This window comes from Culex pipiens, unplaced genomic scaffold, assembly GCF_016801865.2.
Source record: "Culex pipiens pallens isolate TS unplaced genomic scaffold, TS_CPP_V2 Cpp_Un0012, whole genome shotgun sequence".
Lineage (NCBI taxonomy): Eukaryota > Metazoa > Arthropoda > Insecta > Diptera > Culicidae > Culex > Culex pipiens.
In genome coordinates, this window is record NW_026292829.1 from 28,861 (window position 1) to 49,369 (window position 20,509).

A 20,509-nucleotide genomic window follows, 5' to 3' on the forward strand; every position below is an offset into this window, starting at 1 on the left:
GGCCCGAGGAAAAGTTTGGCGATAATGACTTGACTGATGGGCAGCTACCAATAAACAGCTGGGGATCTACTGTGGCGTACAAGGTTTCTTCTTTCTGTGTTGAGATGGATTTGAAACGTGGTCCAGACATGATACCAAAGGGACCGTTCGTTGGTGACTTTGAGTGATTTGCTGGAGTTGGGTCTAGCAGAAATGACATCAAAGACATTCTTGGAAGGTGAACTTTGACTTGTTAATTTATAATTATTTAATTTGAACTTCTGTCAAAGATTTTCTTTCTGGGTCCAAAAACCAGATAACCCAGAACCAATCTAAGGGAAAAATACTACGCTATTACTAGTCAGTTCCCCCTCCAGGAGACCGGCGTTTCGATTGCAGCAGCAGCGCCATGTTTATCTGGATGATTTATGTACTCCCGCGCGGTTGAGTGTTTACTCTATCGTCACAACCGGAACTTTGCGTGTGGGCACGGCTACGTGGTAAAATTTGGGGTATTTTGCACCAATAGGGTGGGAGTGAGAAGTGCCGCGGTTTCTGGCCCGGTCTGTTTCATCTGCTGGACGTGAGAATATTTGAACGCGGCTGGAATGCAACAGGCCCATCAATTGGAGTTGAGAGGTGAAAGTAAATAAGTTTTTGGCAGCAAGCTAAATTGTATTGACTTGCGTTTTGGCAAAATAAGTGAGTGTAAATGTTTCACCGAAAACGCTAAATAATTGTTGAAGCAGTTGCTGTTGTGCTAATTTATTAATTACACCCTAACCAAAAATCATGATTTTCTGAGTTCAATATCCCACTTTTCATACGAATTTTTCAGTTCAACCCATATAACAATTTTTATGGTTGTAGTACCTGAACTCAAAAAATTGTATGAAAAGTGCGATATTGAACTCAGAAAATCACGATTTTTGGTAAGGGTGTACAAACATAATAAAAATATTTTAAACAACTTTAATTAAGAATAACTTTAATTTTCCTAAAATACCGCATTCTTCAAAAATACTAAAATGGTTATAATTTACACTATGACAATCAAACGAAGAGAAATTGTGTTTGAATTTTCACTTACTTAGAGTTTTTTTTTTTGTAAAATGTTCCAATTATCACAAAATTCTGTATTAATTCAAAAATACTCAAATTAATTTATTAATAATAATTAATTGAAAAAAAAAATATGTTGTGACAATTTTAGTATTCTACAAAAACTAAAATTACAATTGAATGAAAATACATGCAAAGTTTCGTTTCGTTTGGTACCCATATTGCAAATTATAATGATCTAAATGTCTTCGAAAAAATGCGGTGATTTGTAATAATTATGTTTTTTTTAAAGCCTTGAATAAACTTTAAATGCACTCCAAATTTCGCTTCGTTTGATACATTTGCGAATCATGGAAATTTCGAAAAAAAAAACGGAATTTTATGAAAACATTTATAACAAAAAAACTAACTTAATCCACTTATGTGGTTGGAGCCTTCCTCACTCATTACCATCAATAGCTGAACACCAAATTCATCTATTTTTTAGATCCTGAATAAAAAAGTACATAAATATCACTTAAGTGGCCATATCTCAAGACAGGGTTGCCAGATCTTCAATGTTTTGGACTTGATAAAAAGGTCTTTTGATAACCTAACCAACGATGGATAGGATGGTGGATCCGGACGTAGTTTACGGCTTCCAAAAAGTACATCGATATCACTTAAGTGGCCATATCTCGAAACAGGCTAGCCAGATCTTCAATGTTTTGGACTTGATAAAAAGGTCTTTTGATAACCTAACCAACGATGGGTCGGATGGTGGATCCGGACGTAGTTTACGGCTTCCATAAAGTACATCGATATCACTTAAGTGGCCATATCTCGAGACAGGGTAGCCAGATCTTCAATGTTTTGGACTTGATAAAAAGGTCTTTTGATAACCTAACCAACGATGGGTCGGATGGTGGACGTAGTTCACGGCTTCCAAAAAGTACATCGATATCACTTAAGTGGCCATATCTCGAGACAGGGTAGCCAGATCTTCAATGTTTTGGACTTGATAAAAAGGTCTTTTGATAACCTAACCAACAATGGGTCGGATGGTAGATCCGGACATAGTTTACATACATTTAAATGAGATCCGGCTTCCAAAAAGTACATCGATATCACTTAAGTGATCAGAACTCGAGACAGGGTTGCCAGATCTTCAATGTTTTAGACTCTTTGGAAAAGTCTTTCGATTACCTAACCAACAATGGGTCGGATGATGGATCCGGATATTGTTTACATACATTTAGTAAGATCCGGCTACAAAAAAGTACATGAATATCACAAGTGGATATAACTCGAGACAGGGTTGCCAGATTATCAATGTTTTAGACTTGTTGCAAAGGTCTTTCAATTATCTAACTAACGATGTACAACATGATGATGTTTGGTTAAGTTTAATGCCATTTATTCAACTTCCGAAAATACGCGAAAACGCATTTTTGTACATAACTTTTGAACAACTACAACTACAACTATTGAACTACTCATCGAAACTTCAAACAATTCAATAGCACCTTATGGGACCCTAAACCAAGTCGAATGCGACTGGTTTGGTAAAAATCGGTTCAGCTAGTGCTGAGAAAACTCAGTGAGAATTTTGGTCACACACACACACACACACACACACACACACACACACACACACACACACACACACACACACACACACACACACACACACACACACACACACACACACACACACACACACACACACACACACACACACACACACACACACACACACACACACACACACACACACACACACACACACACACACACACACACACACACACACACACACACACACACACACACACACACACACACACAAATTTCGTTTCGTTTGATATCCACATTGCAAATGTCACCCATGCCAAAATTGATCCGAAATATCACGGGGCAAAAAACATATTTTTTCAAAAAACACATTTTTTTAAATGTAAATATGTCTAATCAGATAAAACCATCAAAAATGCATTTTTCTGCATTCATATTTTGCATGTTTGGCCTCGTTTAAGAATATTTTAAATTTTGAAGAAATTTCGTATTTTTAGTTTGTTTATTAGGGTGACATGCGCCTTGTTAGGATGCTAAAAAGATAATTTTCGTTGATTATCATCATTCCTAAAAATCATAACATCGCTAAATTTTACCCAATTTAAGCTGTCTTAGTCGCAAATGAACGGTGTTAAGATTGACTTTCAAGGAGAAATAGTTTGAGGTTTGAAAAATCAAGCCTAACATTTGAAAATGTCTTGTGAAACTATAAAATCGCCGTTTGGACGGTGTCTGGACCTAATAGCATAATTCTGAATATGTTTTTATCGGATTCTTAGGAAAATTTTACGTAACATATCAAAAAATGATCTAGGTACATTAACAGGATTCCAATACATAATTTTTTGAAAATAAGATCTGGAATCTTCGACGCGCTGCGTGCAAAAACTACAAAATTTCAACTTTTTCACTAAAACTACGATCACTTGAAAATTTCAGCGATGATCTTTACTTTTTTGGATACCAAAAGTTGCGTCTATCAGTTTTGAAAATCGAGAAAGCCGAAAAGAAATACTTTCAGACATAGTCTATTTGGTCAAAGCACTTTCAAAACGGCATGTGTAGTTTGTATATGACTTTTTCATAAATAAGGCTAGGTTTTTTAAACTACCAGCTATTTTTTTATGAAGTTTTTGCAAAAAAAAAAAAAATTGTTTGACCACCCTATCACGGCGTAGGCCACCTTTATGGCCAATTAAAATAAATACGGGTCTGATAATTTGGGCAAAAGAACCCCACCCTCAAATTTTGAGCCAAATCGAAGTTATTTTATTTTTTTCTTTAACTTTCATATGAAACTGTTGTATCTATAAATTGAAGTTTTTTCAAATATTTTGTTATGAAAAACATCATTTCAATTTATTAAACAAAAATATACAATTGAACAAAAATATGCAATCGTATTTTTCGGCTTTAGCTGAAAAAAAAATGGTTAAGATTTGTTCCATTCCGTCCAGTTTTGGGTCACTTAGTATCAAAAAATGCGCAAACATGAAAAACAATTATCCTGTCTCTTTGACGTAACACGCGCCCTTGTTCTGGTTTCATTTTTGACACTTTTTTGGGAAACTCAACAAGTGTACTCTTCATCAGCTTCTTTCCTAAAGAGAAGATTTAAAACCAGTTTCCATTTCCTAAAAACGACTAGACACTTGTAAAGACACCCTCTTCCCTCGACTCCTTAAACTTCCAAAGGTAGCGAACGAACAATAATTCATTGTTTCATTGTTAATGGCTTTCGCACGGAAAAGGGGCACTTTCGACTCCCGACTTTTTCCATGATGGGGCGTAATGTACTCCCTTTTTTCCTGGCTCATCCACGTAGGCGGTGAACTCTGCGTTCTTGGCTTACTTGGGTTGAAGGGGTTGGCACGTGGTATCTTGTAATTTACGACCGATTAATTATGCGGATGATTTATTCAGACTGTTTCAACTCGTTTTTTCTCCTCCAAAAGTAGCTCCTTTCCGTAGACGATGATTATGGGCGAAATTGTGCAGATTGAAGCAATTAGGAGGAAATTAATTTTTCGTTTTTGGCCGTTTTTCGAACAACCGGGAAGGTCGTCGTAATAAACCCTAATGATGTCTATATTATGGCACTTTCGGGTGCCAAGCAAAGGGTGTGGCTCGGTGAGGGGCAGGGATCATCGGCCAAATTTTCCTGGAAGATGGGCCGGAATCTTCCGCTAAAAGGTATAATTAAGCGATGCTATCGAGCGAATTTCCAACGGTCTTTTGGGAGCATGAATATGGGCCTATTTTGGGAAACTTCTGTCTCAATCAGATCAACTTTTTCACTTTGCTCTGTTTATTTGGAAGCGAAAAGTTAAGCTATTTTGAAGTTTTTGCAGGTTTCAAGTTTCCGCCCTGAGCATCTCATTAAAAGTGGAATCGTGGCGCGTAACGTCCAGGCCAATAATGGCAGGTGCGCCAGTCTTGGGTCATTATTCGTTAATTGCTGAGCGCTGTGCTATACTATTATTTCCACGTTGCACAGTGGAACTGAGACATTCATAATTCGTCAAAATTTATAAAATGTGTATGTCCATTCAAAAACATTACAAAACCTCCAAATTTTGAATGTTTAGCAAATCAAAATTTCTCAAAACTGGTATTCCACTATGCCATCACTCCACATCCTGAGGACAGCAAAGTGTTCTAAATTGCGTACTGCTGACGCGTAAGGATGGACCTGGAGGGGTCCATAATCATCTGAACCCCTCTCCGCAAGTCTCCATTCACGACCCCAGGGCGATCCAATTTACCCCACTTTACCTCGCACACTCATTTCAACATAACAAAAAAGCCTTTTATTTTGGAGCAGAAAATCCATTGGTTACGGTAGCCACCACACGGAAAAAAACACCTTCTCCCCCCATGCCAGGGGGAAGGTGGGTGGTGGGTAAAGTGAGAACAGAGTTTAATTGGTTTATTTTTATGAGGGTCGTCAACGGTGGCGTGCGCGCGTTGTTTTCGAGCTGGAATTACATCGTCCCCGGGAATGGCTCCGATCCGATGGATCCTGGAGGCCACGCGTTGGATGCTAATGGGATGGTGGCCGCACGAGCGACGGAGAGCTTGTTTACGTGAAAGATAGCTCCCAAAGAAGGTCGGCTCCTCACGGGTTTCGGAGTGGCCTTAAAGGTCTAATTGAATGAAGGATTAAAAAATGATCAATGGATGAAATTTTTTTTGACTGGCTTATAATTTTGACTACCGTCACCAGGGATGACATTGGGCCTGGGGGTGGGATTGGGTCAAACAAATTTCAGCATTTTTGTAAGAACGAATCTCACCCGACCCAAACCCCCCTCCCCAAACAAAATAGAATATTTAAAAAAAAAATTGTTTATCGTACGAAATTTTTGTGATTGTGCTACCTTGTTGCACTAGCATTTTGAGCTCAATACATTTTAAAAAACGCTTTTTCCTGCAGCTTGCTGTGTTTTGAAGCCATTGCATCGTATCAAAAAGTAATCAAAGACAAACTTTAACGGAAAATTTTACTAGATTTGGGATAAAAAAAATACTGAAAGAAAAATACACCCCATTTTTAATGAGATTTTTTGATTCTTCAGTATAAAAGTCAAATTAAATGGTGAACCCACTATTTTTTAACATGTTTATTAAAGCCTCACGAAAAATTGAAGATGGAGCAACTCTCCTAACAAGAATACAAAAATTATTTATCAAATTTATCAAAATCTAAAAAAATACCACGGGATCGATTCTTCTTACAATTTACCTAAAATTCTCCATATTGGCAATTGTTATTATTCTTTTAAACATTAAACGTATTTACAAATATTTGTTTTGAAAAAAGATGTTTTTGATCAGTTTTAGGTGTTTTTATGCCTTTTCATATGTGAGCAATTCTCAGAAAATCAGTAACGGTCAAACAATTTTTATGACTTTATTTTTAATTAAAATCAAATTTGCCATCAATCTAAGGCCGTATCATTAACCCTCTACAACCCAACCCCGCCTCTAGACGGGCTTCGATTTAAAAAATCGCCAAAAATCCATTTTTCAACCAATTTTTGATCTTCTAAAAGCATTGGAAAGAAGAACTTTTAAAAATTTTCAAAATTTTAGGGTTGGAAGTTTGACTTGTTTTATGTGACTTTGCCAATGTTTTTAAAAATGTATTTTTTTTAGGGGTCAACTTTGGCTGTGTTTTTTACTAACATTTCCTATATTTTAAGTAAAAAGAAGTATGCAGTAATTTTTCTAGTGCCCCAGACTATGCCTCTACGCATTTATTTACAATTTTAATGATAATGGTTCCATTTTATAGCAGAAAATGTGAAAAACATGCAAAAAATTGAAAAAGTTACTGTAAAAACTTGAAAAAATTAGATAGGCAAAATGTAATGATAGGAGGCGGTAGAGTAGGCCAAATACTACCAAAAACAAACATAAACTAAACAAGATAAATGCAAATAAAAATACTAAAAATTAAACAAGAAAAACATAAAACAAGAGAAGTAAAGTTTTTCGTAGAACAAAAGTTGCTCAAAATGACCTCCTGAACACGGAAAAAAAATTCGAAAAAAAAATTTGGGCATTAGAGGTTTAAAGGCCAAACAAGAAAATGTAGAAAATTTTCTTAATAAAAAATTATTTGAAAAAAAAAATAGAAATTGCGACTGTATTCAAAAATAAAAATAACTCAAGCTTGAAAACAGTACAATCTATTATACATTTCTACCAAAATACTATTTAATTGCAAATTTTAGTTTATATAGAAAAATAAGCTAACAGTATCGAAAAAATATTCTTTTTCGATACATGTGCTGAAAGGATGGGCTTTTCAGAACTCAAATGAATGGTGATATAGTACCCGGGCAGACGGTAATAACAAAATTCATGCCATTTCAATAACAAATATTGTTAAAATAACAGAAATTGTTATGGAATCTATATGGAATATATGGAAGGATGAAAAATCAACATTTTTTAAAATCCAAAAAAAAAACACTCTTTGAATGGAATTGTAAGTCGAATGTCCATGCATTTAGTCAATGCACCGTTTAAATTAAATCAATGTTTAAAAGTAATTCTTATCAAAACAAGTGCTGGAAAGTTCATACTTTTAGCATTCAGTTCATTGCTGAATAGTAGAACTTTTTAGCGAGCGAGTTGTGGCGCTATAACCACGGCAAATAGTGTCCCTGGCATTCGTGGAAATATAATGTCCCATCCCAGAGGGTCCCGGACTACCAAACCTTCTTAGCATGGTGCTCCCAACGAATACAACCAGATCACGGAGCGTATGGTGGTGTGTCCTCACGCTTCTTCCTCCCCTGTCGATTCAGAATTGTGTTGTTGTTCGAATACTCAGTGCTCAAACTCAACCCAATTACGAATCATCTCTGCGATACGGCTTTACGCAGTAGGCCTGGCCGCTTTAACGCTTGTGACGTTTCAATGCATTCCGATGCAATGGCGCACTACAAATGTTAATAAATGACAAGAAGAGTGCTAGGCGTCATCTAACCTAAGACACTCTCCAGGATCCCTTCGAAAGATTGGCTGCGCTAGGGTCTGATTAGATTAGATTAGAATAGTTGAACTTTTTAGCATTTATTTTGAAAAGTGTTTCTATTCGATTCTGTTGTTTTTGGTAGAGCAAAGTAGGCTGTTTCGTCGTTCGAGAATAACGGGAAAATATTGTAGTTTTAAGACGGAATTACAAAAAAAAAAAAAAAAACTTCATGGCAGATTGTTTTGGTTCTTGACTGTTAACCTTATCTCGCCTCCGACCTGTTTGACCCAAAAAAGCCTATTACTCCCAACAACCATTAACCGGGTAAAAGTTGGATCGATAAATTTCATCCATGTGACGTCACATGTGTGGAGTCTCTGCACTTCCTTCCTCCAACACCGCGCTCACTCACTAACTCGTAGTAGTAGACACAACGAACCTTGGAGGCACACTTTTCCGAATGACGTAAAGGAGAAAAGACAGCGCCGGAGTCTCCAACGAGTGGAGAGTGGAGGGCACTTGAGCTCACATCTTTGTGTTTTATGCCATAGACTGAGATTCCTGATGAATGGGTTAAATGCTGGCCTTTTTTTAAAGTAATTTTAATGATCTCGAGAACTTCAGATAAAATCCACTCAAAATAATTACACGTATAAAAAGAAGATGAAATTTTGTGTAGCGTTTAATCTAAATGATTTAAAATCCTTAACATAACTCTATGAGCTGTGCTCATTTCAGCGCTTTGTCGAGGTCGAGGCCTTAAAGTGCCTCCCATAGACGACGTTTTAAGAAAGAGAAAAGGAGAGACAATTCACGGAAGAGAATGGCGTAGAGCCAGCGTGGCACAAGGATATGCCGAGGCTGAAGGAGATGCTATTGTCGGTTAGCCATGAAAGATGAGAGGCTAGCGCCTGCGGGTCTACCAAGTTTTAGAGGAATTTTCGGTGTTTTTCGTCCTGATGTGAAACACCATTAATCTTTGGCGGCAGGGGAAAAGACGGGGAGCGGATATCAAGTGGCTTCATCAATTTTGGAATTTATGAAGCTTTATTTAAGATTGTTCTGGCACTATTTTAAAAATTTTCATTTGCAATGTCTTGCACATTGCATACGATTTTTTCAGCTTCAGTTTTCTCAAGGGATAAACGGCATTATTGCTGTCTACGCCATTCGTTACGAGATATTGTTAAACGATGCAAGAGAAAGAAAATTGAAACCAGCAGGGTTGCAATTCACAAACTGATTTTTTTTAAACTCTACACAACTCTACAAACATCAAAAATTGTTAGGTTCAAATCTTAAAAACGTTATAAAAATCATGTGTAAATTTTTTTAAAAATAAATCTACAAACTCTACAATCTCTACAAATTTTATGAAGCTTAAATAGTTGTCAGATAAAAAATCCAACAAAATATAAACTAACAGCTCTGATGCCCTTCCCTTCAAGATACTGGAGTGGAGATGCTGTCAGTTCAAGGCATTGTACTTCAACCTTAAAGACATCGCCTTGGTCGTCGAGTCATCATGTTACAAAACGCATACAACCCATCGTAAAAAAGTGAGCACAGACTCTAGAAGGTGGGGGAGATTCGTTCGTTGAAAGCTTCACAAGAAAATAAAATAATCCTGGATGGCATTTGAGAGTCGGCTACGGTGGGTCGTGGACCGAAGGAGAGTATCATAGTAAAAGTTACGCGCGACATGCGGACTGGCCAACTTTTGGCGCGAGGGTTTTATCCCACGTTGATTAAGAAGATTGGAAAAGATGGTTTATAGTGTCGCCCCTTTTTAAGGGCGATTTAAGCTTGTTTTGGATGTCTGTTGAGAGTTGGGAAAAAAACACAGTCGAGACATGCGTCAGACAATGATGGTGACGACGGTGAAAACGTCGACGGTTTGTCTGCGATTCTGGTTTTAATATTTGCTGAACGTAAGTGGGTCATGATGTCATGATGTTTGCTTATTTTGAAATTACTCCATAACTTCTACAAACTTAACTAACTCTACGATCTTCAACTATGGTAAGAATTGTTTAAGAATTTTATTTTCTTCAAGGTCTCCAATCTTCACAAACTCTACAAACTTTCAAAACTCTACAAACTTACAATTCTATGCATTTTATAAACTCTACAAACTCTACAAACACTATAAACTCTACAAACTCTACAAACTTTACAAACACTATAAACTCTACAAACTTTACGAACACTCTCTGAGCTCCATAAACTCTTCAACTCTACAGACTCTACAAACTTCATAAAAGACCATTTATTGTCAAAACCTTCATCCTAACTTCACCAAATCATGCTAGCAAATTTACACATCCTCCGATCTAGAACCGGCTTACGTCAGCGTCGACGAGATTACCAACTACAAATTGGACTTCGACTCTACATCGAATCCGTAACCTTTCCACGGCACGGTTCAGCGCGATGTCACACAGCGGTTCGCCTCGCTCATCGTAGTCTGCAAAGTTTTGGCATATGAGAAAGCTCACCCCCCTTCCCCCCTTTTCCCGGTAGCGGTTAGCAGCAGTTGTCGAATGGATTTATTACTCTCCAGAAGTTTTGTAAAAGTTAATCTATTTCGTGAAAACTTTCCCAAGGATATAACGATATTGGTTGTAACGAAAGTTGGGGGTGCTTTTCCATCGTGGGGAATGTTTTGTCTCAAATGAATATTTTATTGGTTTCGATTTAATAAAACATAAACTGTAATTTTTCAGTCGCCGTCCGGCTTCCGGCTGGCTCTGCGAACAAGACAGGAAGCATATCGATGTTCAGCATCTCCGCTTTTATCTTCAGGGTGGGTTAGTCTTTGTTTTAGTGCCAAGCTGATTTTCACAGAGAAAATATAAAAAAACAAATTTTACAAATTCTACAAATTCTACAAATTTTACAAATTCTACGAATTTTAAAAATTCTACAAATTCTACAAGTTTTACAAATTCTACAAGTTCTAAACATTCTACAAAATCTGCAGATTCCAAAAATTCTACCAATTCTACAAATTCTACCAATTCTACAAATTCAACAATTTTTACAAATTCTACAATTTCTACAAATTCTACAATTTCTACAAATTCTACAAATTCTACAAATTCTACAAATTCTACAAATTCTACAAATTCTACAAATTCTACAAATTCTACAAATTCTACAAATTCTACAAATTCTACAAATTCTACAAATTCTACAAATTCTACAAATTCTACAAATTCTACAAATTCTACAAATTCTACAAATTCTACAAATTCTACAAATTATACAAATTATACAAATTCTACAAATTCTACAAATTCTACAAATTCCACAAATTCTACAAATTCTACAAATTCTACAAATTCTTCAAATTCTACAAATTCTACAAATTCTACAAATTCTACAAATTCTATAAATTCTACAAATTCTACAAATTCTATAAATTCTACAAATTCTACAAACTCTACACAGTTTCTTTGAAGCATAATTTCAAATGAAATCATCTTCGAAAGAATTTTTAACTTGTTGAAAATCATACTTTTCACTGTCTCCGATCGTTGTCGGTAGCCTCCGGAATGACTGGAACATTGCCAAGTGCTCTCCACTTATTTCCCAGCTGGTTTTCTCTGGTGGTTGCTGAACTTGAAGCCATTCCAGGCTTACGATTCCCTCTGAATAGCATCGAACAAAACTCGAATGGGGTCCGGGATTGCCAACACGAGGGGGGATCTCTTCTGTTTGTGAAGCAAGTGAAAATGAATGATGTTCAACTTGGAGAGCGAGCGAGAGAAGAACGCACCGCTGTAATTACAGCGAGTGGTGCCGGGGAAAATGGTTCAATTAATTATTCTGGCTGGTTGTGGCGGGAACCCCCGGAAAACGAAGACAAACAAAGTGGACATGACCTTTCCGACACGGACGGGGAAAATGGTGCACTTTGTCGAGTACTTTCGCAAGAATGCCGGATGATGGTGGTTTGGCTTTTCGGTTCTCGGAAACCGTCTGTTTCAATATTGATGAAAGTTGTTTTACTGGAATCCATTTCTGCGCAGTAAAAATTGTTAATCAGCTAGATATCAAACGGGACATTTATTTTTCATGAAGTTCTATAAAGTTGTTCTCTACACCACTATTTTTATCGAACTCTATAAAATCAGTTTTTGACCGTAGCAATCCAGGGTTTCGTTTTAGAGAATCATCATTAAATTGGGTTTTTAAGGATTCTTTTACAAGGACTCTCCAAAAACCACAAATAAGCGATAATTGGACTCTTCGGCTCAATTCGGAGATCAGATTCTGATTTGTCAGGAAAAAATACACGGAGAAAACATAAAAAATGGACAATCTTCGAATTTCATTAGGGAGGTTTAATACACTTTTATAATGAAAGGTAGTCACTTTCAAACGAAAATATCAAGAGTTTAAAGAAAAATACCCTTAAGGTTTTTTCAGCGTTTGTAGTTCTAAATCTCTTCTTTCGAATGCATCTTGGTGCGCAAAATTTGGTCATAAGTCACCAAACGAAAATGTTTGGTTAATAGATCTCTGAATGTAACCTGAACATCACTTTTCTATAAAACTGAATTGCTACTTTAAAAAACTGATTTTAAAGGGTTTGCTCTGATGATATTGACATGCCCAAAAAAAATTTAGAAAAGAAAAAAAATATAACTTTTTCTAAAACACCCTAATTTTGAAAAAAAGCCAAAAGATCCCTTTTCAATTTGCAGCAACTCCTCTGAACTAACGCAAAAACGGTAAAATTCACAAATTTGTAACGGCGGTTTTTCATTACTAAAAAATCAGCCCAATTGAAAATTTAACAGTCCAGTTCGATTTGGATTTCATTTAGAACAGTTAAGCCCTGGAATAGACGGCGAAAAGTCAATTTTGACCTCTCTGTTGGTATCATAACATTAGGATTTCCATTAGCCTTTTGAAAGATTATTCTATTATCTATAATAGAGTAATTTATCTTGATTTGGTATCATACGTAACAATTTCATAATAACGTTACAGTTTTTGTTCTAATGGAAGCAACAGTACAGCCATGACGTTCAGTTGGATAGCTACACTTTGCTTCCTTTCCTGTGTAATTTCCACAACCCATTCACCAGCACTTTACAGTGCTGCGTTGATTCGCTATCTGGCAGAACATCATCCATATGGAACTTTTGACTGTTGGTTCTATAAACTTTCCAAACTTCCTTTGGAAACTAATATGTTGTATAAGATTGTAACATCAGAAGAACTGGCCTCGATTCCGATTCGTGTGCTGTGCCTTTCTGAAGCAGCCAAGTTTGATCATCATCCCCAGCTGCTGTTAATCTTCTGCGATGACTGGACTCAGCAGTTCCTTGAATCATTGCACAACTTCCTGGTACATTCACGTTTCAGGGCATCCCTCAAAATCATCGTATTTTACGAACATCTGTACGTTAAACAGTTGGTTCTGATTCAAACGGCGTTCACCTACTCTAACCTGTTCAACGTGATTTTCATCCGAACGGATCGCCTACAGGTGCACTACTATCTGGTGTACAAGAAGCGGTTTGTATCGTCTCAAGGGGCGGTACCGTACGGGGAACTGTTTTCCGATCAGTCCGCGGATCTCGCCGGACGCGAGATGTACTTGTCCACTTCACGTAACGATCCGGATCAGCTGGTGTCTACGCCGAAACGACTGTTCAAAGGTCGTGTTTACGAGTGGGTTTTGAATACGGTTGAGCATTACAATGGAACGGTGGTGATTCATAGGCTTGCGCCAGAGCACAACTTGTACGTGCTAAATTCAACGCATCTTTACACATTTTGTCTGGAGATGATGTCTTTTCTGGATACTAAGGACACCTTCCTATTGTCGGCGTATCCGGACAGGTTTTTGGTAGCTGCTCCCGCTGGGCGAAGGTACGAGATTCGGGAAGTGCTTTTCATGCCGTTTTCCCCTGCACTGTGGATCCTAATAATCACACTGGGGGGGTTCTTCTACGCTGCAACGGTGCTGTTCCCTCGTTTGTTCAAGAACGATATCTTTAACATTGCGATTGTGATTCTAAGCTTCTTGCTGTGCAGTGCGTACGAGGCCAAAATAATCACCTTCATGATAAACGCGCCCTACGCTGCGAATCCGCGAACTTTCGAAGATCTTCTCGAAGGTGGAATCACAATCAACATGTCAACCCGGACTTCAATCGAACTGCTCGGCGATTCTAAATACGAGCAAGTCTTCAAGTACAGTCCGGGGATTCCCGCCATGAGGTATCATCCCAAGGTAGGATACTACGCCAGATCGAACGATATACGGCTGGGAATCGTTGATCCGGTGAATTACGACCTGCGAACGAAACGTAGTAAGTTGGTGATCCTTGATCGATTTCCGCTGGGAAGCTTCGTTCACTTTTACTACGTAGGACCTACGAGTCCTTTGAGGGACAAATTTCAGCGCACGGAGTTGGTATTCTACGAGGCTGGTTTGATGGACTTTTGGACGAGAAGGATATTCCGGGAGTATTTTGGAATAAAGTACAGCCGCATTGTTGAGGATGGGAACGGACCAGAGGATGAAACGCTTGGGATGATACATCTCGTACCAATCTTCAAAGGAATGCTAATCGGGTTAGGTTTAGCAACACTGGTTTTTGTTGGTGAGGTGTGTTTTTATTTAAAGAAAATTGAATTAAATTTTGTCAAATGTTTGAGAAGATTTAAAAGTAATAAAATATTGAGTCTGAACTAATACCGAAAATAACTGCTGATTATTATCTCCAAATCTTCGTAAGTGTTTCACCCTTAACCCGAACCTCAAATCTCCCTCCACGCTATACCCAGAAATTGAACAATGGAGAAAGTTTAGCCCAGATAGGCCGTAAAGTTGCGCCATAAAGTGCCCACCCTTAACTGTTGTTGAAAGGAGGATGGACGATAAAGCCTCACCGAGATGGACCATTATCCTCCACCTCCACCGCCTCTCATCTCGTCGATAAATTGGTCATAATTTTCCCCCGGATTGACGAGATGACCTCCGGCACCACACCCTTGAATGGAGCACATTACACTTGTACGTGGTGGTCGTGTAATGTGTAATTATTGGTCACTGTGTGCACAGCTCAGCATGTTGTCATAAGTATTGTTAGTTGTGACCGCAGGCGGAAATTGTCGATAATTTTACGATTGTTCCCATCATGATGGGATTAATTGCTTACCTTTCATGGCGATTGATTGGCGTAAATAGGTGAAAACCACAATCCATTTCGGTTGCGAGATTAAATCCACTTGAGTAGAAGGAAAACGTTTTGTGTTCTGGTTTAGTGAACCCGAACAAAAGATAGCACGAATTAGTAACAATTTGTGTTCCTTTTGAAATGTATCCTTATTTACATTTTAAACTGGAAGCATTATCTTTCTGTAGAAACATTTCACAATCTTTAAAATTTGATGAAAATATTTGTTCAGTTTTAACATAGTGTGTTATTTTACCTATATTTTTTCAACAGATTTTGTTATTTTACTCACACTCTCATACTCCTCACATTGACATGAAATTCCTTCTGCCTGTCACTTTTTTTTGTGCTCTCCTCGTTTAAAACTGGTCAGCTGGGGCACCTTTACAAAAGGGAGTTGACTTACAGTATTATCTCTTTCCAAGCCCTTCTGCCCCCCCCCCCCATAATGCTTGTGTGAACGAGTTTTTCAGTTATTAAATTTTTAATCAGGGTGACACATTGTCACCGGACGGCTTCGGGGGGAGAAGAAAGGGAAACATGTGTTTCACAAATTGACATAATTTTTTTTTTGGTCAGAGTTTAAGATTAACTTTTTTTTTATTTCAGATTTTTACATCAAAACTATGGGAACATGAAATTGGGGACAAAAAAAAAGAAAAAAAAGTAGTTAGTTTGGACTTTGTTTCCTGATCCCGCAAAAAGCATCGTCAGAGGAAACTCTAAGGTTAAAAAAAGCTTACGATAAGGATAATCGAGGGCTTTTCAGGCGTGTCGAAGAGAACGTGGTCTTATCGTACACGACGGCAGGGATATTGGAAATTCTGAAAGTTGAACGCTCCACCGGGCTCGGTTCTGATGGGTAGTTTGGAATTGGACAGCGTTGTTTGATCGTTGTGAATAAAGACAGGTTTGAGATTAAATTTTTGTTTTTTTTAGAGAAAATGTCAGGAGTGACTCAAACATCCCATTATGCTTTCCTTACAGGGGAATGATTATTATTATGTGTTATATTAAGTAAAAAAACAATAACTGAACACAAGTTCAGCGAGTGCGTTTGTATTTTTATATATTTTGTAATTTAATTTAATTTGTGTGATTTTGCATCAGGAACTAGTGAAATTTTAATCATTTTCTTTTGATTTCACATTTTTAGGCATTTTTGATAAAATTATTCATAAAGAGGTTAACAAATTTGTCAGTACTTTACTTGAGCTTGACTTTCCAAATAGTCTTTCTGCACCTACTCATACAAATTCTTTTAAGCATTTTAAAGTTTTCACTTGAATGTTCTTTTGTCAGAGTGTAGCAATTTTAACCTATAAGAACTCATTTGTATTTCTTAACCCATTTTTTTAGCTCAATTTTTTATAACTTTGATAACCCATAATCTAAATTCTACAAATTTGAGCAGAATACACTCTATTTGGACTTTGTCCTAGCCAAATATCAGGCTAAATTCTTAAATTTGGAAAATATTTTTATTGAAATAAAATCACAAAAGCTTCATTTTTTTAACATTGAAAGTCGAATCAATAGATTTCTAGATATCATCAGCTGTGTGCCAAAGAAAAAACTAATTATTATTCATAAATTTTAAGCTTGAAGAGGCAATATCTTGAAACCAGCAGTCCGATCAAAATATGTTTGAAAAGGAAAAATGTAGAAAAATTCAAATAAGATCGATTTTTATACAAAAGATAAGATACCATTAAATTTTATTAAAATTTTGTTAGAATTACAATTAATCTACAAAAAACAGCTGAAAAATGGTACCAACCCTTAATCGGCAATAAAATTGTTAAAAAGTTCTGTTTAAATAATTCATTTGCGTAAATCACATCTCCCGTCACTTCCAGGAACAAAAATTCCTTCGTCAGCACCCTCACTAACAACGACTCAAAATCATAAAGTTCGGAACGTCTCTTTCTGTGCCCCTAATTTTTTTCTGAAACCGAAAAAAAAAATCCAAAATGAAAAACAAAAACAGCAAAAGGAAAAGTTCGTGCGCTTTTTCCACTCTCTCTTTCCAACTGAACCTCGATGGTTCCGCGAAAAGAAAAAACTCTAATTTTGTTTGTGCTGCGTCTTTTGGCTGGTTTGCAGAAAACTTTTGCCCGCGCGATCAAATCATGCCGGGGCAATTTTTCAGTTCACTTCAACGCTTGTTTGAGTTTGGGGAACACCTTAAGGTTTGCTGCAGACGAAGGTCCTTCAGGATACGCAAGGAAATAACGATGGAATAAATTTCAACCGACGAAAAGGTACAGTCGCGCTTTGAGAGTCTCACGAATAATTTATAAAAATTTTCGACGAAAACAAAGCAGTAGTGTGTGCGCGCAGAAATCAGGATAATTAAATGCAAATTTATTTATTTCGTTTATTTCGTCAGTTTCGAGCAGTTTTTCGACTTGAAATTCCATCAGCTTCAAATTTCCAACGCGCAAATGAAAAGCACCGAAAATTTGGATTCTATTCAGCTTACCAAAAACGAATAACAACACAGAAGTAACTTTTGCATCCCCACTTTGCACTGGGGGAGGGGAAAATTTCGTGGGACAAACAAAAGCTCGCCGGAAAAGTGACTTCTCGTATCAAGTTCGGAAGGAGGGTGCCGTGCCCGAAAAAGTCCGATCGATTTTAATTTTCAGCTCGATTTAAATCTGGTTGGGTGAAACAGGATAACAAGTTTTTCCGGATTCGATTGTGATTTTGGCACCCAGCAATTGACACCCTTGACACGTTGAGATGGGAGTTGATTGAAAAAAGTTCTGGTAAAGTTGCTGATTCGAAGTTTGTCGATACATAACTGCTGTTATGTGAGTTACATGAAGACACAAATAATTATAAAGTTTGAGAGAGTTTGTTAACAAATATTTTATTTTCGAACCTAGGCAGGTAAATAAATCTGGAATAGTTTAAGTTGTGTTTTTGTCGAAAACTTCAGAAGAAAATTGGTAATAAACAGTCGGTCATTGGTAGACAAAATTATTTGAATTGTATTTTAGATTTCACAAATGTGTAATTTCAGAAAAAAATAAACGATGAAGCATGGGTTCCAAAAAATAAAAATAAAATAATATTACAATCTACCACACATAGCTTTATAAAATATTATAAAATGTTTGAAAATAGTTTACACTTGATTTAAAATTCTTTACTTTTTATGATTTGTTTTAAATTTCACCCAATTTGCTTATCAAACACTCAATTTCAGAATGTTTCTTTTTAATGTGTACAGCTTGTTAGCTTTTCTGCCTTTCTTAAAACTTATAAAACGTTTAATAACCTTCTCTCCAACACATATTGCAGCACAACAGATCCATCCGATCAAAATTACGTACCAGGCAGGAGCCATTTCATCAATTCCAAGAATGCCATCGCCTTCGGATCTCTTCAGAGATACTCCAGCTTTAAAGTCTTCCATTCGCGCGCGCAACCGATAGATGTGCATCACCTGGTCCATCCAGAACCGGCTCAGTCCAACCTCGAAGAAGATCCGCTGAGTGCGCTTGAACTCCTTCGCCAGCGGACTCCGCTGGGCCATGTAGTACTGCCGGATGGCGAGTCCCAGATGGTAGTCCTTCAGTACGATGAATCGTCCAGCACGGTTGTAGATATGTCTGGAAATACTGATGATCAGCCCGACGTAGTTTTCCTCTCCGATAACTGCGTACTTGAAGACCCCCGACACATTTCGGCTGGTCACAGATTTGATCAGACTCTGCAGCTGGGCATTGTTGCTAAAGGTGTACTTGGAGTTGCCTTCGATGTAACGAACTTTGATTCCTAATCGTTCGAGATCTTCCAGGTCGCGAGGGTCTGACATGTACGGATAGCTGGTCATCAAGGCGATGATCTTGGTCTCGTATGCTTGGAGCAAGATGAAGAAGAGGATTGAGAGTATGAGGATGAGCAGCTTCTCCGGCTTTCCAGTAAGGTGGAAGCTTCTTCTTTCAATTCCACTCAGAGCAGCCAGTATTGGGTCGTTGATGAAGGTGTCCGCGTAGAACAGAACTAGTGCCCAACAGGCAACGAAAAGTAGGGCCAGCATCACCCACACGTGCGGGTGAAACGGAACGATGAAAACTTCGAGCGGGGTCAATCTTTGACCGCCCGGGACCATAATGGCCGAACGATCCGGTTCCACTCCGTCGATGAAGAAGTATTTCATTCGAGTGGCATACGTAGGATCCAGACAGATGTCGTACATTGTTTTGTTCTTGAACTGATATTGCCGCTTGAAAGCACATTCAGCACTTGAGTAATGGCTGCAATCAATGATACTAAGCATTATTGAACCGTTCAAATGTAGAACCGTAGACTTGATCCACGCGAGGTCGCGACCAATAATTCGATATCGAGGAAAGACGGTCGTTTCCGGCTTTGGATCTGTCATGGATATTGCGACCTGTCGTCCGTTCAGGTTGCGGGCCTGATCCACAAACAGCTTTGAAGGTGAAATTTCGAGGTTCCGTACCAGAACCAGTTCTTGCTTGAAGAGCAACACGTACATCAACAGGTTCTCATCCAAATCGAGAAAAACCGTATTGATGAGCATGAGCCTCTTGAACACGTTTTGCATCAGATAGAATGCATCCCGACTTTTGCATTGATAAACCACCAGGAATCTAGTCTCAACCGACACATTGGCGTACTTGAGATGTTCCCAGTCGTTCCTCCGACCACAAACCAGGCAGCGAATCACGATCAGCGATGGAGCGTGCTCGAGGGGATCCACCACAGTCATACTGGTCGTGCTCATGACCTGGCGGGGGATGTATCGAAAGTGTGGAGCTTGCAGGAGTGCGCTGACGAAACTATCGTCGGCTGCTTCCAGGTTGTAGATCCACCAGGTGAAGTGTCCACCATGGTCGTCCGCGATGGATCGGATTACATTTGTTGTGAAGTCAACGGCTAAATGTTGTAGGGAGACGATTTCCAAAATCCAAAAGATTGGTAACAAAAAAGAGAGTAACATGTTAACGGTTGGTGTCAGTTATGTGAGAGCATGGACTGAAGATAAAGGCGGCACTTAAATTCAAGCCTTTGTTTTTTACAGTAATGCACAGAAAAAAATCAATTCCCGTAATCGTGAATTAAGTTCACGAATGTGAGATCCACGAAGGAATTTATTCATGAGTATGGTGCATTTGCACCATAAACGTGAATATATTCCTTCGTGGTTCTCATAATCGTGAACTGACTTCACGGTTTCGAGGAT

At 37.9% G+C, this 20,509-nt stretch overlaps 1 protein-coding gene across 1 annotated transcript; it reads right to left on the bottom strand.

The window, feature by feature from the left end:
* Nucleotides 1-15,773: 15,773 nt before the first annotated feature.
* Nucleotides 15,774-20,266, bottom strand: LOC120413845 (uncharacterized). The gene is made up of 2 exons (XM_052711421.1): nt 18,743-20,266; nt 15,774-15,800 (listed from the first exon to the last, which is right to left on the bottom strand). Exons 1-2 carry the CDS (start codon nt 20,264-20,266, stop codon nt 15,774-15,776), a joined length of 1,551 nt encoding a protein of 516 aa, XP_052567381.1.
* Nucleotides 20,267-20,509: the final 243 nt, after the last annotated feature.

Excerpts from the sequence above, each read along its gene's own strand:
- LOC120413845 (XM_052711421.1), bottom strand. The coding sequence starts at position 20,266 with ATGTTACTCTCTTTTTTGTTACCAATCTTTTGGATTTTGGAAATCGTC. Across the intron at positions 15,801-18,742 it reads GCCGGTTCTGGATGGACCAG|CCGTCCGGTGACAATGTGTC; the intron begins GTGATGCACATC and ends CTCCCCCCGAAG.